Source organism: Coturnix japonica, chromosome 4, assembly GCF_054131305.1.
Source record: "Coturnix japonica strain WE chromosome 4, WE-NBRP24, whole genome shotgun sequence".
Classification (NCBI taxonomy): Eukaryota; Metazoa; Chordata; class Aves; order Galliformes; family Phasianidae; genus Coturnix; species Coturnix japonica.
Genome location: NC_140666.1, coordinates 52899631 through 52925359, shown reverse-complemented (window position 1 = coordinate 52925359; position 25729 = coordinate 52899631). Strand labels below are relative to the sequence as shown.

Below are 25729 nucleotides of genomic sequence, written 5' to 3'. Positions count from 1 at the left end.
GGGAGAAGGGACATATGAGATGTCAGTATTTTATTGCCCTGCACTTGCTTTTGGTACAGTCCTCCAAGGCACCCTTTATCTTCTAAGCCCTTGGTTGCACTCACGCCCTGTGTGTGATAGCAGCATGGCCTTGACAGCAGCAGCAGGGAGGAAACTCCGCCGGAGAGGAAGGCCATTCCTTCTCATGGTATCACTCACCGCTACCAACTCCATGTCACTGGGCCAACTCCCACCTCACCACAGAGCTCCTGTCAGGCAGTTGTATAATGCCATAAAGTCTCCCCTGAACATTTTCTTCTCCAGACTGAACAACCTCAGTTCCAGCTGCTCCCATGAGATCTGTGCTCCAGACCCTGCACTGTTGCCCTGCTCTGGATACACTCCAGGGGCTCAGTATCTTTCCCTCAATATTGCCCTTCTTGAGGGTCCTGGGTAGAGTGAGTCTTTTGGTTCTTCAGGGGGTGGTGATGTAAGTTGCAAATAGCACCAGTCGCAAAATGGAGGCAGAAGGAAGCAGTATCTTGGCACTAAAAGAAAAGGAGCTCACCGTTCAAGTGTTGTTGCCTCCTGCTGTGAAAGAAGACATTTTCTTTAGGCAGCCATACACCTGTGGTTGATTTCAGCCAGGAGGAAAGTTAACCTCTGCTCTGTGTTCACCTGTGTATTTTCACATCCCCTGTAATCTTAACAAGTTATCCCATGGCTGGCACACACAGTTGGGAAGGCGATGACAAGCTGTTGCTTCAGAACAGTGCAAAAGAGCTTTGGAAAAATGCAGTCAGTCCCCATAGGAATGAAAGATCACAATTCCTTTTGCATGAGGACAGATCTGTTCACAGCAGTGAACTTTTAAGAATGAGGAACTCATTCTTTTAAGAATGAGGAATGTGAGGAACTACAGTAGCTAAGATCTAAGCAGAGAGCAGCGAGTTTCCTTGTCCTGCCGGGTTTTGTTCGCTGCTCTTTCAAATAGAGCTGCCCTACCCAGGGAGCTCCGTACGCAGGTACTGGGAAGGGAGCCGAGCCGCAGCATCTTCGCTAGCGGTAACAGCACCTGGGCTCAATTAAGGGCTGTAAGCAAGGCTCTGTGCAGAGAATCAGTCCTCGGAGCTTCCTGGGTTTTGATCCCCATGCTCGAAGCTCCGTTTCCTCGCGCAGAACGCACGCAGCACCCAGACCTCGCCGCGCCACCGGCCCCACGGGTTCCCCCCGGCCGAGGCGGGGCGGGGAGGGGCCGGGGCGGGGCGGGAGCGGGCCCGCCCCACCGGGTGGCCATGTTGCAGCCCCAGCAGCAGGCGGCAGCGAGTGCGGCGATGGCTGTGGCCGTGGGCAGAGCGGCGGTGGGTTGCGGGCGCGGGGGGCTGAGGGGGGAAGTGGGTTGTGGGCTGCGTTGTGCGGGTGTGCGGGGGGGACGTGTTGCGTAGCCTGAGCGCTCCTCGGTTGCCGGGCGGTGGGTTGGTGACTGCCGTTTGTTCGTTCATTCGTTCATTTTCTTATTGATTTATAACCGTGCTCAGAGAGACAAAGGGGTTCGCATTCGTAGCGAGAAGGGAGGAAAATAATCAGTACAAAAACTCATACGGTCTGATGCAGGAGAAAAGGAGCCTGAGCGCTCCGCTTGCAGAAGCGCGAGTGGAGCTCCGCCGCGCCCCGCTGGAGGGAGAGATGCGCTCCTGTGCGCTGTCGGCCGGCGGAGGGAGAGATGGCCCACCCGTCTGCAACTTTCTCAGTGCCTGCGAGGGAAGCAGATGGGGCTGGGGGCTGGAATGAGGCCCCTCGTGCCGCTTGTGGGATGCGAGTGGGGTGGGGTGAGGTGAGGAGGTCTCCTTTTAGGTTTGTTTTTGGACCTGCTGTTCTTGGTGGTGTGTGTGTACTGTGTTGATCTCTCCTTCGTTCTGTTCCACCTCTGCTCACCCTATTCTGCTTTTGGTGAGCCGTGGTCACGGGCAATCCCAAAACAGCGTTCCCAGGAGCCTGCCTTGTGGTTTCACTGCGTGCATCCTGGCTGTAGAGAGCGTCTGTCAGTGTGAGAGCTGTCTGTATGTGGCAGGGGGGCGGGAGGGCTGAAGGGCTTCTTCACAAGCAGCTTCTGGGCAGACCATGCATCATAAAATCATTAAGGCAGGAAGAGACCTCTAAGATCATCTAGTCCAACCATCAGCTTATTCTCACTGTGCCCACTAACCACGGTCACTTGGTGCTACGTTTCTTGAACACCTCCATCCTCCAGGGTTGGTGCTTTTAGAGGTGTTTTACCCTGGGGGAACAAGAGATGAAGGAAGGTGGGCTGATGTTTGGTAGGTGCTGGAAGCTTATCTCATATCCCTTCTTATCTAATCCCTCTGCTGCCTCTTTGCGTGCTGCTGTTAGGGAGGCAGTAGGGCAGCTGGGGAAATAATTACATAGTGAAGCTGATGGGCATTTGCCTTTTCAAGCTCATAATGACTGTAACTTATGAGGGCATAGAGCAGTACCCTTTGGTGGGGATAGGGTTGAAGGAAGGGGGAAAGAAAGGAGAAAGAATGGATGAAGAAGTGAATTGGTTTGACTTCTTAAAACTGAGGTAACATACCCAAGTCACAATCTTTCCTATTTTGATGGAATAAAACATTATGTTAATTGTAAAAGCATGCATAAGAAAATAACTTCCTTGAGCTGCTCTGAAGTGTCTGTGCTTAATTGTAGCTAAGTAGGGTGCGTTTTGGTCGGATGGGTGGCTTTTGCTTTAAGGTCCCAATCCTACAGATGTGAATGCACATTTGTGTCATACTGCCTGTAATTTCATTTGAATAGAAGTTGATCTCAGTATGTGAATGTAAGGGTGTGCATAAGCAAAACTTTTGCAGGATTGGTGCCAGGAGCTGCCATGGGACCTTACAGCTGATGAAAGCCATGTGTGTGCTTAAACATTCATCTGAGTGGCATTGTGCATGTGGTCATCTGCTCTGGCTCTGTCAAAGATTAGCCACTTGCATCCCCCTAGATAGGGGACCATCCTTTTCTTGGGCTAATTCCAAGCATCTTGACCAGTTCTGGATGCTATCTCAGCAGATCAGACTGTGGAAGAGGGCTCTGGCTTCCCTCCCTTATTCTTTATTTGTTTATTCGAAATGTTTACAGAACTGTAGCCTGGGCTGGCTGAAGGAGCAACACTAACATAAACATACATGTATTATTACCTCCACCTCCTGCAAGTCAAACAAAGTGATGGGAGATGAAGCTGGAATGCAAATTTTGTGGAGGGGCCATGGTGGATGTTATTCAAGAGAAAAGAAACAGCACAGTGTACTCCTCAATCTGTTTATCCTATCAAGATTCTTTATAATGAGAGATTCAATTTTCATGGAGGGGAGGGAATGAAGAAGGAAAAGGTACAGGGGGGCTGGTGGAGCTGAAGAATTGGTGGTTTTTGGCTTTTACTATGGGGCAGCATCTTCAGAAACCACTTCTATGTGTTCTAGAGGATGGAGGAGAGCCACCAGGCCCTGCTGTTTTTTGATGGTGAAATGAAGGATGAAAGTGGTGATCTTCATCTTAGGGGTATTTGGAGGTTCTTGCTGATGAAGGTGGGTCTGAGAGATGATGGGGATGAGAGGGACTGTGGGTGGAGATCCTTGGAAGAACCTTCTCTTGGTAAGGCATGAGAAGAGGCTGCTTGGGAAAGTAGTCGTATCATCGTCCATGGAGGTGTTCAAGAACTGTGTAGATATGGCATTTAGGCACATGGTTTCAAGGGCATGGTTGTAATGGGTTAATGGTTGGACTAGATGATCTTAGAGGTCTTTTCCAACCTTAATGATTCTATGACTGTGTTGCTGAGATCATGAGGAATTGTGTGTCTGAGTAATGCTCCGAAATAATGATACATATTGATTAAGCAGCATGCATCTGACAAGCGAAATACTTACTCATTGCTGAGGCTTTGTGCCCCCTTTTCATCTTCCCAGCCTCCAGGAAAGATGGATGACTGTCCTGGCTGCCCACCTTAGGGCTGTTTGAGGCTGTTGGTGTGTTGCCACCTCTCTGGAGGTCACACTTGAGCGTAGGCACGAGGCTGTGCGGTAGCTTGTGGCTCTCCTTGCTGGAGAGATGCAGAAGGGGACAGGGTCTTATCCTGGTGTCTGGTCTCATTGGCTTGGTTTGGCTCCAAGCTCCCATCCCTGTAAGCTGTAGTACCTCTTGCAGGAGTATACAGCCAAGAAATTTCATCTCAGAGCCATTGGGTATGACCAGGTGATTTAAAATAAACAAATGCTGCAACAGTTCTTCAAGCTTTTTTTTAGTACAGTTTCCAGCTCTCTGAACAGCTCTCTAGCCTGCTGTACGAAGTGATGCGTGATAATGGCTCAGACAAACACCACAGTGTTGTTGGCATTCAGTGCTAATGCTGGTAGAGTGCTCCTGATCAGAAATGTAAAACCAAGGGCAGGGTATTGAAGAGGAGTAATACTAACAAAAAATCTCCCTGAACATCCCTTCCTTCTCCCAGTAAAAGCTGTTATTGCCACTTCACTAACACAATCATGCTGTACTCCGTCCTTGATAAGGAGTCTCAGAGATGGCTTGGGTCTTACTTAAAAACAGAGGCTGCTTTTGGTTCTGGAGAAGTGACTGGGTGACATTAGGAGCTGAATCTGCACTAAATGCTCCTGGAATTGCTGAAAATCTGGAGGAGCTGAATCTTTTCCTTGTAGGTTTAGGTTTTTGTGTTCCTTAGTGTTGTCCTGTGTAAGGCAATGGTAAAAAGCAGACTGCTGTTAAGTTTATATATGTATGAAACAATATGTATACATATATGTAATGATACTTGTAGCTTCTTTAGATCTTTTGTATTATCAAAGTGAATCTTCTGTTACTGCTTCTGCAAGTAGGGTTTATTTTTGGACAGTATCTATCTATTTAAAATAGCTTAATGAAATACTGTGACTGCAGGTAATTTCTTTACCAGATCAGGTCACAAATACTGGGTGAAAACTGATAGCAAAAGGCTTGTTAGGGTGTTTTGGCTTTACCACAGATGTTGCTGCCTTTGACAGTGGCTCCTGAGAGCTGATTCCTATGAAAACAGTAGCTTAAAAATAGATTGTTTCTGGAGATCTGCGTGCATTTCAACTATTTTAATCAGGAATTATCATAACCTCTTCCACATGATGGGTGTGGAAGGGGAGAAGCAATGTTTTGACTCCTGAGGGAAATCTGTTAGTGATCTTCAGGACTCACCTGTTTGGCTCTGAAGTTGTTCTGCAGTCCGTGGGTGGTGTGCTGGGAGGTTAACTGAGTGCAAGGGAGGCCGCTGTCTATTTGCCAGATGCACACTAACTGCACCAAGAGTGCCAAACGCTTTCCATGAACACTTGAGCGTGGTTTGAATGAAGCTGATGACAGACTGGTGGTCATGAAATGGGAGAGGATGTTGGTAAACAGCTTGCTTGGCTTGCTCAGTGACTGTGCAAGCTGTATTCCCCTCCTGCTGGAGTGCACAGCAAATGATTCCCAGCAAGGTACAGGAGCATAGGCTGCCCTGGAGATAGAACTACAAATCTGCTTTTATGCTGTCAGTAGAATTTACCAACAGCCAAATCTTTGTATTTTAAGGCATACGAATCATTTCCTTTAATCCCCAGTGAAGCTCTATCAGCCCAGGGTTGATTCAGTCTGCTTATCATTGACATTTGTTCTTGGCATGTGTCTGTAATAATGTGTATTACCCCAAATCCTTTAGAGATGCGTAGGAAATATTCAGATTTGTGTGTAAATGTCCCAGTTTGTCCTTTTCTTGCTTCTGCATATGACTATGATTTCTGTTCTCCATTGTCTCTTCTTGTGTTAATCAGTAGAGTCAGCTCTCTGACATATCTCATATTTCACGTCTAGGTTAAGCAGTGGTACTTCTCATTGTGCCCTGATCAATCACAGGGATCTGAACTCTAAGATCTTTGTGTGTGTGCAGGCACAAGGGCATAGATACTTAAAACAGAGTGGCTTCTTGATCCCATGTCACCAGCTCTATCTCTAAAACTCTCCTTAGCTGTGGCCGAGAAAGTCTGCTGGCTGTTATTTGTATCCACTGCCTCTTATGATAATACTTAGTTGGCTTATAGAATCCAAGATGAAGATTTTTAATACTTCTGAAAATGGTTTCTTTTGTTTCCTGTCTATTGTGTGCAGTATCCGAGCCAAGAAAAGTTCTCTGTGCTTTAAAGGAATACTTTTCTGTCACAAAACGCCTTTTATCTCTGAAAATGCCAACCTAATCTCATTCTGTTTCATCTGTCTCATTAATATTGAATACATGGTACTTTAATGTGGCAGCGGAGGCAATGTGGGGAATTTCAGCTAATATCTGACAATCGCAAGCTGAGATTTAATGACATTTGTATGTGATCTGCTATACATAAAGTAATTGGCATTTTCTAGAAGCGTTTGACCTAGTTTATGGTTCTTTCTGCCCCCTGCCTTCTCAGATCTGCTTTCAGAGGTTGGTTAGTCTTGAGGATCTGAGCTGTCGTCTTGCTTGTGGGAAGATGTTCCCCAATGGGTGTTGAGGTTTGTGTGTTGGGATCGTGAGAAGGGTCTGCTCCTCTGGACCTGTTTTTAGAAGCAATAATATGAAACCCAAGGCATCCATGATGCAGCCATCCTTCGTGGCTTTGAGTGAACTCTTGCAGAGTGATGCTGTTTTTCTTGTAGGCTTAATAAACGTTCAAGTCTGGTTTGGTCTCCTGATAAAGAGGGGGTTTGGTCACTGAGGCACAAGTTCTCAGTATCCAGTGGAGGTGGCAAGTGGCACTGTGCTGGGGAACTGAATTACACTTGGGAAAACTGGCATACAAATCTCCACTGTGGCCAGCTCTTTGACAAAGCAGCCATAAACCCTTCCTGATGCTCTGAGCTGCAAGGAAATAAGACTGAAAGTTGGGACTAAGCTTATTGAACTATGCTGCCTTCTGGGGCATGCAGCTCATAATCAGTGGGACAAAGAAAGAACAACTCAGTTTGTTTCTGCTATGTGATTGCCAATAAATAGTGGTGAAAGGGGACCTCAGGTTCTGTGTTTCCAGGTAGCTGAATATCCGTCCTGCTGGAAGTCACTTTGGCTGTTCTGCATTTAGAGTTGTGCGGTAATTCATTATTAGATTCTTGATTACAAGAGCCACTGGTAGCACTGGGAATGAGGGTGCATGTGGCTGACTGCTGCAAGTGTTTTGGCCCCTTTTACTGAGTCTTGGGCAAGGGACTTCAGTTTGCTATGCCCTTGTTTTTTCCACATGTAAGGCAGATGATAATTCCTCTCCTTGCTTTAAGTGTGTAGTTGTAATGACTGGATTAGTAGCATAACCATAGTTAGCTTCATAAAGGTAGCACCAAATGTAGTGAGAGCCTGTGGCACAGAAGCATTTCCAGACTAAATGCTTTCTTAATTAAAAACGCTTTCAAGAAAACTACCATTAAAATAAGCAATATGCAAGTTGATGTTTTTGCAGGGATTTAACAAGTAATTTCAGTGAGGAAGAGGGGTTTAAAAGTGAGCAGTATGAGTAACTCTGCCGACCTCATTTCTTATGGGCTTATGTAAATGCAGTTGAGGGCAATTTTTACATAAAGCATTTCTAAAGCATGGTGAGTTTGTCTGGTACAGGCTCGAATCGTCCGAACATCAAAGTTAGAGGTGTTATGGTTTTGTTGCTTGAACAAAACTATTATTTGAAATTGTAGCCTTGTGTGTGACTCCTGTCTGTTAAATAGCACAGCCGTGCTTCCCCCGGGTCTTGGCCTTGCCAGGAATGTTGCTCAGAAGAGCAGTTTTTCCATGGGATGTGCTTGGTTTTGATGTAACCTAAGGAAAGCAATATTTTCTCTTTTGTAGCCTAACCAAACAACCTGGTGATTTCTTCCAGTTAGATGAGCCAGAAAGCTGGAAGTATAAATCCAGATGCACAAGCTGTCATAGGGCTTACATGCAATGAAGGGAAGTATGAAATTCACACAGGCTAAAGAGCGGCTGATGTTTCTAAAATGAAATAGGTGGTTTGTTCCCATGTAAAATATGCAGTAAGAAATCATGGAATCACAGAATGGCTTGGGTTGAAAGGGACCTTAAAGCCCCTTCAGTTCCAACTCCCTGCTGTGCACAGGGCTGCCCCCCACTGGATCTGGCTGCCCAGGGCCCCATCCAACCCAGCTTTGAGCACCTCCAGGGATGGGGCATCCACAGCTTCTCTGGGTGGCCTATGCAGTGCTTTACCACATTTTAAGTGAACATCTGACCTGAACCTTTCCTTGTTTAGTTTCAAATCACTTCACATTGTCCTGCTGCTGCCAGACAGTACTCAGATACTGTCATTACCAGTGCCCTTTAGAGTCCCAAGAAGAGTGTGTGGATGCTGTCCTGTTCCAAGTTAGCCTTGGTGAATGATGTTTTCCTGTACTTTGTGCTGAAGTATGTTGGATTCTGAAAGTTGCTCAGGATGGGGAATGGGACAGAGTTTAGAATCAGAATCATTTGAGTTGGAAGGAACTCTTAAAAGTCATCTGGTCCAACTCCCCTGCAATGAACAGGGACCTACAGCTATGTCAGGTCACTCAGAGCCCTATCCAGACTGACCTTGAGTGGGTCCAGGGGTGGGGTATCCATCACCTCTCTGAGCAGCCTGTGCCAGAACTTCACTCTCACTATTAAAAACAAACAAACACAAAAACAACTCACCTTTTGTCTTCTATCCAGTCTAAATCTTCCTTTTTTAAGTTTGAAACCATTTCTCCCTGTTGGGATGGGTACTTTGCTCCTGGCTGCTATGCAGGTAGGATGGCTAAAGAAAACTGCTTTTGGGGCTTTGCCTCCAGTTTGTGCTTTCTGGGGCTGCAGGGCAGCCTGAAGTGTGAGTAACTCATATGAAGCTTGATGCAACTGCATGTGTTACTGCTGTGAGTGGTGTGGAGGAGGCTGCTGCATCCCTAGTCTGTGTAGAATTTAGAAGCTGTGTGCTGCAGCGGTTCACTTGTTTTGGTGTATTTCATTAAATAACTCAAGCCAAGAGCAAAAGCATGTGCTACGCATGAGAATCATGGCCCAGTTTTGGAATAAGCAGGTCTCCAGCACTTGGAGTTGTAGAGCATGTCAGAGCAGGGTGCTCCTTCATCTGAACCAAGATTGCCAAGCCAAGTTCTCTGCGAGGAAAGCATGCTCGCTTGGAGCAAGCTGCATTTGCCGTAGGGTATGTTTGTCTTCCCAAATCCTCAGGTTTGGTTCCAAGAGGTTGTGACTGGATTTACCTGCTCTGGCAGGTCTTTAAGTCTGTGCTGTGCGGGGAGATGAAGCGTAGGGCAGTGGAGCTGGCTTGCTCTGCTGCATCCCTGCTCATCTGTCACAGTCATTTGTGCTCTGCTGTTCCTGGGTATGTGCTGGCATGGTTGGCCAAGCTCAGTAGTTCACTGCTTTGTTTACCTGACATGCCCTCCTTCCTGTTCCAGTGCTTCTTGTGGGGGGGAAAGGGAGTTGAGATCCAGCTTGGTAATGAAATCTAGAATGGGCAGCCTAGGAACCTGCATGTCTACTCTGAGATGAGAGGGGCTAAGCTGCATTTGAGTTGTGGGTGTATGCAAAGCTACAGCATAAAGTAACTGCAGGAGACAAAAGGTAAAGGCAAGTCCTTATAATTGACATTTGGTGCAACAGCCTTACAAAATCCTCAATTCTTCCTTTCTAAAAGCTGTCCTTAAGCGATGTATTTCAGCAAGGTACATTAGAATACTTATCTGAATTTGTAAGGTTATTAGACTCTGAATTCTGGCAGGTATGTGTTTAGCTTGGCTGTCTGGGAAAGGCTCTGGGCAGCTGGTCAGAATTTATGGTGTTTTCTTTAGGGTGTATCAAGAAAATCATCACAAGTGTGGGATAATTCTAATGCTGGTTGCAAGCAGTGACATGGATTGCTGCAGCACAAGCCCTGACAGGAGGGCAGGGATTAAAAGTAAATCTGAGTCTGACCACTTTGCTTTCCATTCAAAGACAAACAGGGATGGAGAGTCTGAACTGAATGTGGTGTCCAGCCTTAATTTGTGATGAGTTGGACTTTGATGATCCTTCTGGGTCTCTCTCCAACTCAGGATATTCTGTGATATGCAGAGGTGGGTGATGGCCTTGGTTTAACCTGTTACTGTAGCTCCATAGGCAGTTGATGACCGTTGCAGCAAAGTGTGTGTGGAATAATTTATGACATTATTCCAGTGAGCACATGGGTGAATGCCAGCAGTTTTCTAAACTCTGCTGGTGCTCTTATGAGCGGTGGGGCTGCTGCAGGAAAAACAGAATTAGATTAGTGCAGAGTAATGCTTGGAAGTGTCATGCTTAGTTCCTAAGGTATGTCCTATCCCTATCCTATGTCCTATCAGCAAGCAGATGTGCTAACTGGGAGTATTGTTCATGCATCAATCAAGGTATGGGGGAAGCAGCACAAGAAGAGACTTCTAGCTACAGGGTTTTCCCAAGCAGTCTTTGCTATCTCTCTGCTGGTTGAGAGGACAATGCCATCATTTGCAAGTACTTGGACTGTGTGGGTCAGTGCTGAAGCAATTCATCACAGAGCCTTGAAGGACTGTTGTGCCATGAGCTTGGTGCTGGGTGTCTTTTCTGGGGGGCCAAAGTGTTGAAACTTTCCCTCAACCCCCCTGTGAAGATGCAGCTGCAAACCACCAGTACTTGCCTGCAGTTCTTAGGCCTCCCGCTTTTAGTTACTCTGTCGCGACACTGCCAGCAGGGTGGGATGGCCGGCTCTGGCTCCTGCGTGAGGGAAGCCTCTGGCAAGGCATAGGGCAGGGGCAGTGCCTGCCTCTCTCTAATTGTTGTTTGTTCCTTGCTCATCCAGTGCTTGTTTATGGGAACCTACCAGGCAGAAACTCATCAAAGGCTGCTCTAGAGCTGGCGCCCAGCAGTCCTGCAACTCGCCCTGTAGCCATTGCCTGCAGGGAAATGAGCAGCTCGGATTGCTGGCCCTGTATTGGGGGCTACTTGGCTCAGTGTGCCTGTACAGGGGTCAGTGACTGGCCTGAGTGCACTGTCCTCTGGTTAAAGATTCTGTGTTCCCATAAAACATAATGTATTAGATAAACATGGCTTTAATGCACAGTCATCTTGTGCCTCTGAACAGCACTGATAAATGAACTGCAAGTTTCCTGCAGGCTGGTGTCCGCTTCCTAGTGGCTAAGATGAAGTATACAGTGATGCCTCAGTGTTCTGGGCCTTTCACTTGTGGTCTCACTTATTGGTGAGGCTGTGAGCATGCGGCTCCTCCAGGGATTGTGCTGGAACTGAGAGCCTGAGAAAGAAATTACTGTAGCAAAGCTCATTCTGGAACTGTTATGTTGAGACAAAGGGAAAGTAACACCTTACTCATGGTAAGGGGTGTGGGAAAACATTTGATGGCTTGGGCAGTTCGTACCCTCTGCTTTAAGGTGGGAGTCCCTGCAGTTTGTTCAGGTCAGATGGTTTAAAGCTGTCTGCTGTTTTACAGAACTGAATTCATGGGGTTTGACCTGGCTTGTGGAGAGCTATGCTTGCTTGCTTTAGCTGCTCCTGGATGCTGTGCAGAGGCCATTGCCACTCCATCCCTCCTTGCACTGGGAAATGGCACCGAAGCTCTGATATACTCTGTCAGATTTAAGCCTTAATGACGATCCTGCTGCCAAGTTTGGGATGTGCTTTGTTTTATCAGGAGAGGTAGAATAGTCCTGGAGAACCATTCAGAGCACAGCTGCATGGTTTGTTTCTTTATATTCCTCCTCATGTAGTAAACTTAGTGGGACATCAGGCCCTCTGAAGTTGCCAATAAGATTTGAATCAAGGTCTCATAACTGTTATAAATGAGAACATGATCTTATAGATCCAGGGCATCTAATTAGTGTCTGGAATATTCTGTTAATGTTTTCCTTTAGGAGCTTTTGTTCTTTACATGTAGCTGCTCAAAGTAACACCCAGTGTTACAAAAGAAGAATATTTTTCTCTTGCTTATTTCCTCATGCTTGGCATTTATACACCATTCCCACTGGGTTCTTTTATTCTGGGGTGCTGATTTGGTGTGTTGAGGTCTATATGTGGCTTCCTTGAGGGCAAAAAGTTAAAACTGTTGGCAAGACAAGATAAAGGTTAAGAAAACTGAAGATCTGGGGGCAGGCAACACCTGAAATTAACTGTGTGAGTACTTCCTACTCTTAAAATCTGGACATGCTTCTTAAAAACTTGCTGTAGGCACTCAGCAGTGCTGCTGAGCTTGAGATGCATGCAAGCACATTGCAGGCTGTAAAATATGCTACTGGAGCAAGCCCAATCTCAATGATGGTTCACGTCTACCAGGTCTGGTGCAGCAGCTTTGCCTTGGCAGGGAGCTGAGTGTGGCCTTGGGCAAGCAGCAACTCAGGCTGAGAGGCTTTGCTCTCTACTTGAGTCTGCAACTCCCTTCTAAATTTGTTGGCTGATGTTGGTCATTGTCTTTGCTTGTGCTCTGTGAGCAGGACCCTGACCTGTGGTGGTCTGGGGCCAGAGCCCAATAGTAGAATACAGAAGAGAAATACAGTGTGATTTGATGCAGCACCTGAGCCTCCTAAGCGTTGCTAGGGCAAGATTTCAGGTGAGAGACTGCAGCCCTTGGAGTTTGATCCCTGCATGTGAACTCTGAGGTTGTCCACAAGTCCTAGAACATTGTGGTAGGTACAAATGCAGGAGCATCATTATTGGGAAAGAAACCAGTCACTGAAATGGCCCTGTCTTCTCCCCCTTTTGCATCCATCTTTGTTGCTCTGAACTGCCACTATTTCCAGATAATGAGGAAGGAAGGAAAGGCTGGTGTTTTATTGAGAAAGATACATGCAGGAGATGTAGATAGATTTTGCACAGGGAATGACTTACTTATACCGATTCTGCATCTGGTTTTATTTGTGTTATTAAGATTAAGCTAATAAATGGGCTTAAAATTGTGGATTATGGCAAATTGCTATTTGTCAGCACTGTATTGCCAATAAGATACCCCTGAACTATGTATGAGTATGCAATTGCTTGCTCTAGCCAGCTCCAGGGAGCCTGGATATCTGAATGCTGTTGCAGAAGAGAGCAGTGGTTTCTTAATGAAGTACCACCGCTGAAGAACCCCATTCATCTGTTTGTGCTTCAGAGGTCTACTGTTACATAGCCTTTTTCTTTTCAAGCATCAACTTAATAGGTTTTAGGTGTCCAAACTTGTGTATGTACATGCTTGGAGGCTGCAGGCTGAAGTGGAGGATGATGTGGGCTTTGTTTTGAGCCCAGCAACTTCAAAATGCAATGTGTTAGTGGGAAGCCTGGCAGCAAGTTTGAGCCCTGGCAAGGAAGGTGGAGAGGAGAGAGAGAGCAGGGGTGAAGGATAAAGATCGTGAGCTTTAGCCAAGGCCCTAACTTGTGTTAGTCAATGTAACTAAACTTTCTTTTAGTCACTGCTAGGTCTGTTTTCAGCACTCAAGTCAGGTGGGTGTGTAGCCATAGCTCTAAAATGATAGGATTGTCTGAGCTCATGCATTCTTCTGGGAAGTTATGGCCTGGACTTCCCCCAGTCTCAGGTAGGCTTCATTATTTCAGTTGTGCAGTAGTTGTTCCTGTCTGACTACTGGTAAAGGAACAGGAAAATGAAGGCAAATCGTGTGGCTGTTTATCCTGAATGCTGTGAGGTTATCTGCTTTTCTAGGTCTTTTCTCCAGGATCCTTTTTACCTCTAAGACACCTCGTACAAAGACAAAGATGTTGTTTTCAATCCATGTTATGCAATTGTAGATTTCAGAATTGAAGTTCTGTGTCTGCCCTAAAACATGGCTTTTCCTGCTGGGAAGCACCTTGCTTACTCATAAGCTGCATTAGGGAATTGCCATCAAATAATCAAGGAAATCATCATAGGCTTATAAGAAGGTGAGGTGATTACAGGAATTGAAGCTGCTGGTATGACCCTGAGCTTGGCCTGATGGGAAAGCTGGCACAGCCCTGAGAGTGCTGAGAGCTGCAAGCTCAGGTACAGCTATGAGCAACATTATATGTTCTTGTTGAAGGGGTGTCCAGCAGTCTCAGGGCTGTGCCAGCAATGTGCCTTGAGCTTCCTGCTTCTTGCCAGCTCCAGTGCTGGGGAGGAAGCAGTGCTCACATGGCTCTGGGGCTTGGTGCATCCTGTGGGCTGTTGTGTGGCCTCATTGCTTTCATAATGTATTCCCAGTTGCATGATTTGAACTACTTATTTAATTCTGCCTCAGTCATAGAGGTGTTTGGAAAATAGGTCCTTGTAAAAGAAACTTGTCTGACAAACTTAAGTCATAAGGATCCACATTCTCAGGCTGATTTCCTGCAGAAAACCCCACTCTGACTTTAGGGTGATGGTGTCTGCTTGAGCCTCCTTTGGAGGGCACTTGAGGGTGTGGAGAAGGGAGAAGACAGTGTCGCTGTTTGTCTTCTCTGAGAAGGGTGTGAGATTTCTATAAAAACAATGCTACTTTCCTAGCCCCTTTGGAGGTGGTCAGCAGAAATACTCAGCTCCAGAACAGAGGTTAGCTGTGCTTGGTAGGAGGCTTGTGGGGCCTGTGTTGCAGTGGGGGCTTGCTGTTTGAAGTCATGATCAGCTGAAATGCAGAGAGAGCTTTTACTTTTTTCCTTTTTTTTCCCCCCTTTTTTACTTGAGGTTATGGAGAGGGTGCATAAAATAGAGACTGGGGCAGAGCAGGGTTCTTGACATATACAGGGACTGATGCAGCTCACTGGGATAGAAGGCTTCTCTCCACCACAAGCTCAGGACTAGAGCTGGGAAGCTCATCCTTGGGTTCCTTGTGGCTGGAGAGTTAATCCTCTCCTCTGGTGCTATGAGTGTTTGTTTAGCCTGCTCTCTTACAATGCATTTGTGGAGTTCAGACAGTTGGAGTGCATGTTGGGCAATTGCCTGTGTCCTGTCCAGGGGTTCTTTATGACTTGGAGTATCCCCAGCATTGCAGCGGTCATCAGATGCCTTTGTGGTCCTGCCTCTTTGCAAGTGATGAATGTGGAGATGACTGTGGGAACATTCCTGTCTGCAGCCCACGTGCAAGAAAAATGTTTTGTCTTGTGCTTCCCAGCAAGGCCAGCAATGTAAATTGTGGAACAGTCTGTTAGTGCAGCCAGATGCAAGGAGAAGAAAAGGCCTGCTGTAAGGTAGTCTTGTAGTCCCACCTCCTCCTTGTGACACTGGTGTTATGGCTGTGCCTCAGACCAGGGCCAGATCTACTTTCCTCTGGAAGATCTCTCAAAACATGTTAATTGGATGAAGACAAAACACAGCCTTCCGAGGCAACCACGGAAATTTGGAATTAATGAGGTGAAGGGAAGGAAGTACTTCAGCCAAAATGGGGAATTGCTCCTTGAAGCATGTCCTACTTAGGAAAATCTTTCCCTGTTTAAAGACACGCTGAAGGCAAGCAGGAAAAATTGTTACTGTTGAGAGCTTTAAGAGCAATGTTTCAAACCTGTCAGCTAAATAGTTCAATTCTTCTGCATGCAGATCCGGATCAACTTAACTTCACTCTTATTCCTGCTGAAAAAAGAAAACTGCTTTCTAAGGTGAAGATTATTTGTGACCCTGTGTGTTCTCTGATTGCTGGCCTCGTTTTAATACTGAAAGGCTTATGTGATGTCCTATAATAGATTCCTGGGCCATAAAGGGCAGTGCATATTCTCATGTTCCTGTTTTAAAGCAGGTAAAATGGCTGTGCCTTTGAATCTCAAAGTTGCCTTCCTCTTGATTTGAATGAACAACTTCAAATCTGGTTTTGCTGCTTGGTTGTTATCTTGATTACTTGATCTGTAACATGTTCAAGTACACATGTTGCTAGTGAGTGTAAACATACAAAGTCATCTAAAACTTAGGTGTTTTATATCTCTCTTTCATTCTATGTCTTCAGTGGTACATGCCCCTGTGGGATGTGTCCTTAAGAAGAGCTGGTCAAAGCCAGCTCTTTGAATTTAGTCCTAGTAGGCAAATGAGTCCTTTAAAAAGTCCCTGCTTCATTTAGGTCCTCCAGTGACTGCAGACTCAGTACACATTGTTGGTGTGCCGATGTGAATTTACAGAGCTGAATGATGGTATATTTTGAAGTAGAGACCCATTCATACTCGTACCTGTGTGATGAAGAAACCATGTAGTATGCATGTATGTCAGCAACGTCCTAGGGTTTTGGTGTGAGAATTACTGTGATACATTTGAATTACTTAGTCCAGGATTAAGAGAACTAATAAATATGCAGTCTGGAACCTTGGTACACTTTGCTCTGTGGGCTGTACTTGGTAATTGGGTCTCGATGGAGAACTGTAGCATTACTTTTTGGTGCCTATACGTAGGGCAGTGCTGTACTGTCCCATTGCCTCCAACCAAGCTGGTGAGGCATAGTGCTAATGCTGATCCTGCTGATAGATCACAGGGCTCATTAATTATCCTGAGCACGATAGGGGACACTTCTCAATTCTGGATCTTGCTAAATGGGAGCTGACAAAACATGCCCCAGATGTGCAGCTGCAGTGTTGCAGGACAGAAAACATGGGGTTAAGGGGTGGTGAGCCAGCCTGCGTCACCTCACAAGGAGAACTGCTGCTTTGTGTGTGGAGTAGCCCTTAATTTGATTCAGGTATTGGAACAGTGCTGCCTTGTTACGGGTTTATAAGAAAGTCCCATGGGCTTCCTTCCTTTCTGAAAAGCTCTGTGTTTTGCTCCAGTGATGCTCATGCACCCAGCAGGGCTGGGGCTTGGAGAAGCCTGGAGAATTTTGGAGGGAAATACAGCAATGGGTTTGGAGGCTGCACTCGCAGGTTTCCACCCACTCTGCTCTGCTGTGCTCGGGATTGTGTCCCAACAAACTCCCTGCCAGTGGGCCCCGTGTGAGTCCTGCTGGGTTCGTGGGTCATGCTTCTCTGTGTCATGCCCTGTAGTGTGCTGTGCCTCCAGCTAACGGCTGTTAGCAAAGGCTGCATCCACTTATTTAACAGCCTGTGATGCAGCTGTTTCAGTGCTATTTTAAGTGCATGGCAGTGGAATACAGGAAGAAATGGCTGTTATTTTCTTCCTCTCTGCTGTCTTGCTGGACTCCATCTGTGATGGTGTTGGATTGTAGCAAGAGGGGTGTGGGGAAAAAGAAAAGTGAAAATTAACTAATGCCTACATAGCACCTTTCCTCTGCATATACCACCTCAAAAGACAAAGCAAGGGGAAATGAGAGTAAATTAGGAGCAGTTTGGGGAAGGAGCGAATGGGGTGTCTCAGCCTGGGGATCCTGGCACTGAATGTAACTCATTTAATTTGTCAGATTGATGCAGACAGTCAGAAAGGCAGTTAGCTGCATGTTGTCCTCCTGTCGGGAGAGCTGGGCCGGGGGAGTGGAGAGCATCTGTTTCTCATTGGGCACTGCCTTTACTTGGTCTTCATTCTTGTTTGTGACATTATGTCTTTCTTTCCCCCTCCCTTCCTCCTTCCCTTCCTTCCTCAATCCTTTTTTTTTTTTTTTTTCTTTCCCTCCAGTGAGTTTACAAGTCTTGCTGGAATGCACATATGGTCCTTATCATCTCCAAAGTCCAGCTTTTTTATCCCCTCCTGGTTAGCAATTTGTGACATCAGGGGCTGCTAGAGGCATTAGTCACTTTTACTCCAAATAGAAAAGTTAGTGGTTTTTGGAAACCTATGGAGGAAAACGTTTTTTTTTAATGTCAGCCCTTGGCACAAATGCATCTGTTACCGCTCTGAGCCTTTGCTGACCTTTAGCCAAACATTTTGCCTGGAAGATAAACGTTCTTTCCCACTCCCTGCAGCCGCTCTGGAATTGTTGGATTTTGCTGACTTCCCTCTTCCCAGAGGAATGTGGCTGTATCCTTTTACTTCTCCTCTTGCTGTGCTGTGCCAGTGGAAATGGCTCTATTGGCTGCAGGCATTTCGTGCTGGGCCTGGGGAAGCCAAACTCTTCAGCTGCCCTGATTCTCAAGGATTAAAAGGGTAAAACAGCATGGTCAGGGCGAGCCTTGGTGTTCCATGTGTCCTCTCTGGTTATTGAGCTGTCTCTGTGTAAAAATCAGGGAGCTGCAGCAGCACTGTGAATGTTGGTCATCCAACTTGCCTCCCTCTGATGGATCTTCATGGTTTGCTTGGCACAATAATCTGCAGGGCAAGTCTGTGTCTTCTGCTGTGGTCTGTTCCTTATGCAAGGAAAAAAAAAAGACCTCCCAGCCTTTAGTAGCTTGCATACATCTGCCCCAGCTGGCAGCCAGGCGTGGAGACAGGAACTCCCCCTCTTAGGCTGGTGACACTGATGGTTATCCTGCCTAAAACAACAACAGGCCTTCCTTTCGTGATTAATGGAGTGACTTCCATGGTCTGCGTTCTTACACTGTGAATGTGCTATGGCAGGGGGAGGGTTGTTTCCTTTTATTTTCCCCAGTGTTGTTATACGTGAGTTTCCTCAATCAAGAATTAAGGGCTCAGCTGTCCCTTCAGCCTGTGCAAGGAAAGAAGGGGAGTTTACAAGCAACTTCAGCAGTGAGCTTGGCTTTGGTGTGGGTGTGGGGATGCTTCATATCTTGTCAGCTATAATATGGGGACAGGGTCTGATAGATCTGCCTTGTCCCCAATGCTCTTTGCTTCTGTGCTACTGCTGCCTGCCCAGCTACTCTGTTGAGGTCCCTGGCTTTGGTTATAGCAGAAATTACTTAAAGTGCAAGAACCTGCGCCTGGTAACAGGGCAAAAATGTGGCTGGCCTTTGCTGCTGACAACAATAAAAGCTTTCAGAATTTCTCAAAGGTTCCTCTGAAGTCGTGTGGCCTCCAATAACTAAACACTCGTTTCATATTTGTGGTCTAGCTCCATGTTTTGCATACCAGATTTTTTCTTCCTCTTGAATTGGAGGCTCATTTTTGTTTTCTTTAACTCTTGGGAGGCCATGTGAAGCTGACCCCCAGATGCCAGAAGCAGTGGGACAGGAGGGGATGAGGGGGATATTTTGCTGGCAGACTTAAAGCCAGAGGGGCTCTGCCAGAAGGCTGCTGGGGCTGAGGGAACAGCTGCTGTGGTTCAGGGCTGATCAAGGAGACTGGACCGGGGTAGTAACTACAGATTTCTTTCTGGTCTTGTGCTCTGCAGTCTCTGGGAGATATTCCTTTTTGCATCTCAGCTTGCTGACCAGGCACCTATCTGAAATATAAGGGTGTACTCTGCTTTGCACTGCCCCTCCAGAGGTGGCCCTTTTCTAATCCTGCAGCCCACGTTCTCCCTAGCTGGAGGCACGTTGTTGTCTCCAGTGAGAAAAATAGGTTTATTTCCTTTTATTCCTGTTAGCTCTGCCAAGCCACAGCGGCTTAGAAGGAGTGAGCCACTTCTATCCTTGCACACGCCTCGTCAGCCGAATTGTTTTACAGAGCTTCACTGAATTACATCCAGATAGACCCAGAGCATCCGTTACAGCATTGCTTGACCTATAAAGCCGTTACCACCAGGAGCCATGTGTGAAGAAAACCAGATCCCAATGCAGAGCTAGCAGGGCTCTGAGCCCACAGTCTTTCTTGTCATTCCGCAAGGAACTTGTATTTTTCCTTACAGCTAAGAGTGTTGGAAGACAGGGTCCAGGCCATTCATCTCTTCAGAACATCTGCAATGTGATTGTTGATCCAAGAAATATTAACTGTTAAATGAGTTGTAGGTCACACTGCAGAGAAAAGTGCTCAGTATCTGTCCCAATAAACAAGCATTTATCTATTTGTTGCTCTATAGCTTTTGAAGGGCTGGCATGTGGTTTTAGAAGCTTTAAAATTCCTTCCTGGTCACATAGGTGGTATATGAAGAGAGAGGGAAGGTTTGTCCTGTAAAGTGGAGGTAGAGACAGGACTCTGTCCTAAGAAAGTTTCAAACTAAAAACTGCATTTAGGATGTTCACCCAAGTCTGTCCGTGTCTGTGGTGCTCTCTGGGAGGTCTGCAGAGCAGTGGTTTTTCCCCAGGCTGATCCTGTTCATGCCTTCAGAGACTGCAGCTGGGAGGAATTATTCTTGTAGTGTGCGTGCAAGAGATGGGTACTTCCACATTCAGTGATGTGTCTGGGCATTACTAAGGCACCTCTCAGGTCAGCACTGTGGGCTGAGGGGCAACAGAAGGGGTTGGTTTGATCCAAGAGTGTGTTAAATGCAGTATGGAGGAAAGAGAGGCATTAGGTGGAATTCTATGAATCTCCAAAGGGAAAATGAGGAATTGCCTTGATGGGCAGGATGATGGTGTGCTTTTCCACTTGGGGTGGAGTGCCCTCTGCCTTCCTGTGGCAGGTGGAGTACATTGGGCCCCAGAGCTCTGCTCGCCTGCCTTCATGTGTATATCTTGGGCCCTGGGCTCAACTCTGAGAAAAATATACTTTGCTTACGGCAGCCTTCCACTGCTTATTGACTGTGGGCACCCAGTTGGCAGTGGGGTGACTCACTTGAGAGCCCAGCCTGCTGCCTCTCCTTGATTGCTGTCACAGCAACTCGCAGCCAGAGCACAGTGACCATCTGACTTAACGTCTTGTTGTTTTTTAAACACTTCTCTCTTGCCAGACCAAATGCATGAATCACTTGCTTGTTCTGCTAATTATATGCTGAGCAGCTATGCTTCTTGCTCTCCAGCAGAGGTTTGTACCTCTGAGCTCATGTGTTACTCTGGCCTCCACTGCTTTAAGATATTGCTGAACCTCTAGAGCCCTGGGGTCTGCTGGGCAGCTGTATGACTTCAGTCCCATGTGTTCAGGCTAATTGCAAAAGCAAAAAGGTGATTGCAGAAGTGGTTTTGGCCATGGGAAGATTCATTGCGATTATTGCAAAAAAAAGAAGTGCTAATTGTGATATAAAGGTGAAAATGTTCAGCCTCTGCCATGAGAGAGGAGAGAGATGAATTCAGCCCAGCAGTCTCAAACTGTCCAGCATGTTCCATGGAGAATGTAGTAGAGGTATTGTGTTAAGCTGGGCTATGTCCATGTCAGTGGGCTGCTGAAGTTGCCCTGAGCACCTGCAAGTTGCTGAGCTCACTTTATGGTGAACAAATCCTCCTTTCAGCATCCCCGCTACTCAATGAAGCATGCTGCTATCTGGAGACCACTGCAGGAACATGGAGATGTGGGCTTGTTTCATCTCTGCCCACGCCTTCGGCTCCTGAGGGTTTTGCTGCTCCAGGCTGATACCAGATTATGCTTCTGCCTCCCACTATGTGGCACAGCCTGTGAAAAATACCCAGTATTGAAAATGTAGATACTGGTTTTGTTGATGTTTGCTGCTTGCAGGAAAAGAAAATGGAAAGAAAAAAACAACAACAACCTAAAATGCAGTCAAAAAACCATATAGCAAAAATAACTGACGCAGATGCAGGAGATGAGTCTAACTCTCATTCCTGCTGAGTAACTGATGATGAGGCAATACTTGCTTTCCCAAAATATACCAGGGAAAGAGATACCAGTACTGCGCTGAAGGATGCTTCACACCCACCAGTTTCTGCAGAGCCTATGAGTCATGGGCAGCAAGTGCTTTCTGGGATCTGCCCCAAACTCCCTTCACTTAACCAGAAACCCAAGCCCACTGGTGTTTTAAAAATACTTGTGTTACAAATGTTTAATTTAACCCATTCACAGCATGCCTAAATCCCAGGGTCTCCTTCTATCCACGAGCTTTTTCAGAAAATCACTGCAGTGGGTGGGTAAAAGAGATGACGTTGATAACAAGATGCTGAGGCCTCAGAAGCAGTATTTGGGTGTTGGTAGTTTGCTGCACCCAGTTTCATTATGTTCATCAGTTGCAGGCTTGGAGAAGCAGTCTTGAAAGTGCTTGCATGTCTTAATCTTGCAGACATTTATTCCAGAGCCCCACAGTGGAGAGCTGGATAGAAGTACAGAGAGCTCATAATATGATACAAACCTGAGATTAAACTCTTTTCTCCTGTAAAACTCCTGTGTCACCCTGATGAGTGCTGGGTGCAACCCGCTGCTCAACCTCCCCGTTTACATGTCTTTCTTCTTGGCCTTACAGAATGATGACCTTAGGAACCTGTCCCTCTCCGGCCATGTGGGCTTCGACAGCCTCCCTGATCAGCTGGTCAACAAGTCAACGTCACAGGGCTTCTGCTTCAACATCCTCTGTGTGGGTAAGTTGTTTCACACTATGGGTCGCATACAAGTCCACAAGTTAATACCTTGTCCAAAGGGTAAGATCTGAGCCACTACTGGCTGTAGTGGCAGGGAAGTGACAATTTATTTCTACAGCTGCTCTAGGGTAGAAACTAATATTCCACTTCTCCCTTTTCCCTCCTGTCCCATGATTTGAAATTGTTGAATTTAAAGATGATTGGGGTATTGATGTTCCCGGGGTTCTGCATTTCCCAAAGGCTGCCATGAGGAAAAGAAGTTGATTTGGGAATGAATTTTTAGAAGAATGTTAATTTAATCTAAATTTAGGCACAGAGGCTGCTTCTCAATAAATGGCATTTCTTTTCTTCCAGGCTTTGCCTGCCTACCTTGTTATATTCTTAGTTTTTCCAGTTGGAAATTATGCCGTTTTTAGTCTCCAAATGATGTACAAAGTCTGTCACCTGTTCCCTGCTGTGTTTAATCTGGGTGCTGCAAGTTGGTTCAGTAGCCTGAGTTACTGTGTAATTTTACCCAAATTTTACATAGGTGCAGTGTGAGAAGGTACCAGGTTCTTTTGAATATAGAGGGGTGCTGACTGTCTCTGCATTTAATGGCTATTATGCAGAGAGAAATCCATTGCTCAGCCCTAGGGAGCTGTGAGCTAAAACGTCATTGACCTGGTGGTGGACATCTTCAGAATGTTTCCTGTGATTGAGGTTTATGAATACTTAAAAATGCTGACTTTTACTGTTAGCTTGACAAAGCAGTCCACAGGCAACATCTTTTTGTCCATTGTTTACTTAAGGCTTAAGAATGGCATATTGTCCCTTCTAATAGGGGGGTTCCAGAGAGGTTGTGGATGTTGATCAGTGGATGTCCCATCCCTGGAGCTGTTCAGGGCTGGGTTGGGTGGGACCCTGGGCAGTCTGATCTAGTACTTGATCTAGCAATTGGCAACACTGCCTGGGCAGGGGTTTGGGATGTGACGATCCTTGAGGTCCCTTCCAGCCAAGCCATTCTATGATTCTGTGTTTCTAATAAGTTAATTAACCAGGAAAAAAACACAGCCCTCTGTGATGTTCTGTGGCAAGATGAGACTTTGTCTGCAGAGCAGGATAAACCATCTGAAAGAATCTGGCAAGTGAACTCATTTCCTCTTCACAGCCTTGTGCACTGAAGAGCAAGATAAGAGTAGTATACTTGCGCGTGCTCAGGCCATCACATGGATCTTTTAGCAGCATGAAACCATTTAAAATTCAGCAGGGAACATCTAGATTAGCAGGCAGCTCTTTGATCAAAATGGCATAAATTAATTGCCTTTTTCTTTTGCAGTAAATATTCCTCTCTTAGCATGACTTGATACATTTCCATTAGCAACAATTTGCTCCAAGTCTTCTCTTATAAAATGTGCTGATCAACCATTTTTAGCTCCACATTAAAATTTCACACAAGTTCCAAAGAGGAGAAACCTTCCCATTAAAACAAAACTTTTCAAATTGTGTTTTCAGGAAGGACACCGTTGACTTTGACATAGTAATGTGAAGCTTTTAGTTGCAGCGAGCATGACTGAAGTGCTGCAAAGCCCATTGAGCAGTGCATGCAGCAGTGCTGCTTTCATGTCAGGAACTCACTATAATACATAGCTGCTGTTTGTTTTTGTGGAAACAAATACTGCATGGTTTGCTGAGGTCTTCTAAGCAGGGCTTCTGCGTGTTTTGAGTGAGAGATTCTAGAAGAGCGCAGACAGCCCAGAGAGATGCTTGGGGCCCATCCCAGATGCAGACTCTCTTCTCCCACTTTATTTTCTGCATTGGTGAATCAATCACTTCAGTTTAAGGTTTTTCAGGGCAGTGGGGAATCTTGTTCACAAGCGAGTAGTTTGCCTAAATGATAACTGTAGTGCAACAGTGAACGTGGCTTGGATTTCCTCGGAAGAGATGCAACTTGGCATTTCTGTCACTTCTGTTGTTAAAAAATATGTGGAGAGAAAATTTTACTGAAAACTTGGCTTATTTGTGGTATGACCTTGAGATACTTCCTCAGCACAGGCAGCAGTAGCAGTTGGAGAGGGTAACACTAAGCAAACACTTCTGACTTAAAAATGGGTTTTAGGCTAATGCTTTCATCAGTGTTACTAATTGCACTGAGGGATTAGCCAGCCTACAGTAGTGTTAAAAGTTGGCATTTATGAAGTACGCTATTTCAGATTTTATTATTTGTATTTTTAGCTGTTTCTGTACTTGTCTCAAGTCTTCATTACTCAAATTTCACCTTTTTGTTTTTTGTAATTCTCTTGAAAAAGAAATAGAAATTGATTTTGAGAGGAAAAAAAAGCATAAGATCACACAGAGAATTGAATGTCTCCTTGAGAGTCGAGCTTAGAGTTGAGAGAAGTTACAGTGTGCTTCTGTAAAGAAAAACTGCAGCAGAACGAGGACTTGACCAACACTGTTAGAAAAATAATTAAGGATTTCTTGACTAAGAATGCTTCATGCTGTCCCTTGCAAGATGGGCAGATTGGGGTTCTTTGTGCTGTCAAGCAGGAGTGAGTCTACAGCTCTGGTCAGGTCATATCAGTGTAAAAACTGCAAGTAACACCTGAACTCCACTGAGAGCAAATACTTCCTTGGGAAAGGAATGATTATCTGTCTTACCCTGCCCTGCCAGTGTAGCAAGTCCAGTAACTGACTTCTAGTAGCATCAGGCATTTGCTGGACAGAGTCTTTTTCCTTTTCTAAGCAGAGGGCCTTGCTCAGCAAATGTGTAAGTGACTGTTCTTAAAATGGTCTCCTTTGTTTCCAGCTCTGCAGCCTGGCTCTTTACCTTCAGGTGGTAGCTTTTAGATCTGGAAGCACTTGGTTTATCTTCATGTCTGTCAGAGCAGCAACTTTTGCCTGACAGGGACTTGTTTTGGATTCACTGGTGCATAGTGCTTTGATCAGGGATGTCTGCAGGGTATGCTGCACAGGGCTGGCCAGTCTGACCTACAGAAGGCAAAGCTGCTGTCACCTGTTGATGTTCACAAAGCCCCTTGTTCAAACCAGGGGTATTGGTAGAGACTGGGACTGTCTCAGAAGACATCTGTTCCTCCAGGGATTATTTTAGTTGTGTGCACATAGCCTAATTCCACTAGCACCAAAGCAAGGTAACTCCTTAACCTGGTGAATGTGCCTAAGGATGAGGTGGGGATGGGAAATGGCACCATTCTGACTCTGTTTTTGTCTGCTCAGGTGAAACTGGCATCGGCAAGTCAACGTTGATGGACACTCTGTTCAATACAAAGTTTGAAAGTGAGCCTGCTACACACAATGAGCCTGGTGTGAGATTGAAAGCCAGGAGTTACGAGCTCCAGGAGAGTAATGTCCGTCTGAAGTTGACCATTGTTGACACGGTTGGATTTGGAGATCAAATTAACAAAGATGACAGGTAAATTTATTTCTACTGGGAGAAGGAGTCCTGGTGCTGATGTGATCTGAGATCAGAAAGGCTCGATCCTGTGTGGGGAACAGGTTAGGAACAGGGTACTGTTCTGGGGATATTACATGATCCTAGCGTGGGAGCTGGCATTGCTGATCTTGAGAGGTGGG

General features: G+C 45.9%; 1 protein-coding gene across 3 annotated transcripts in view; it reads left to right on the top strand.

Moving 5' to 3' along the window:
* Positions 1–1241: 1241 nt before the first annotated feature.
* The window catches only part of SEPTIN11 (septin 11), a 49564-nt gene continuing 25076 nt past the window's right edge, over positions 1242–25729 (top strand). For all 3 annotated transcript variants that reach the window (XM_015861582.3, XM_015861581.3, XM_085546815.1), the window contains exons 1-3: positions 1242–1340; positions 22045–22159; positions 25373–25568. In XM_015861582.3, coding sequence (XP_015717068.2) covers positions 1275–1340; positions 22045–22159; positions 25373–25568 — 377 coding nt within the window. In that variant the 5' untranslated portion in view covers positions 1242–1274. The remainder of the gene's footprint in view (positions 1341–22044; positions 22160–25372; positions 25569–25729) is intronic.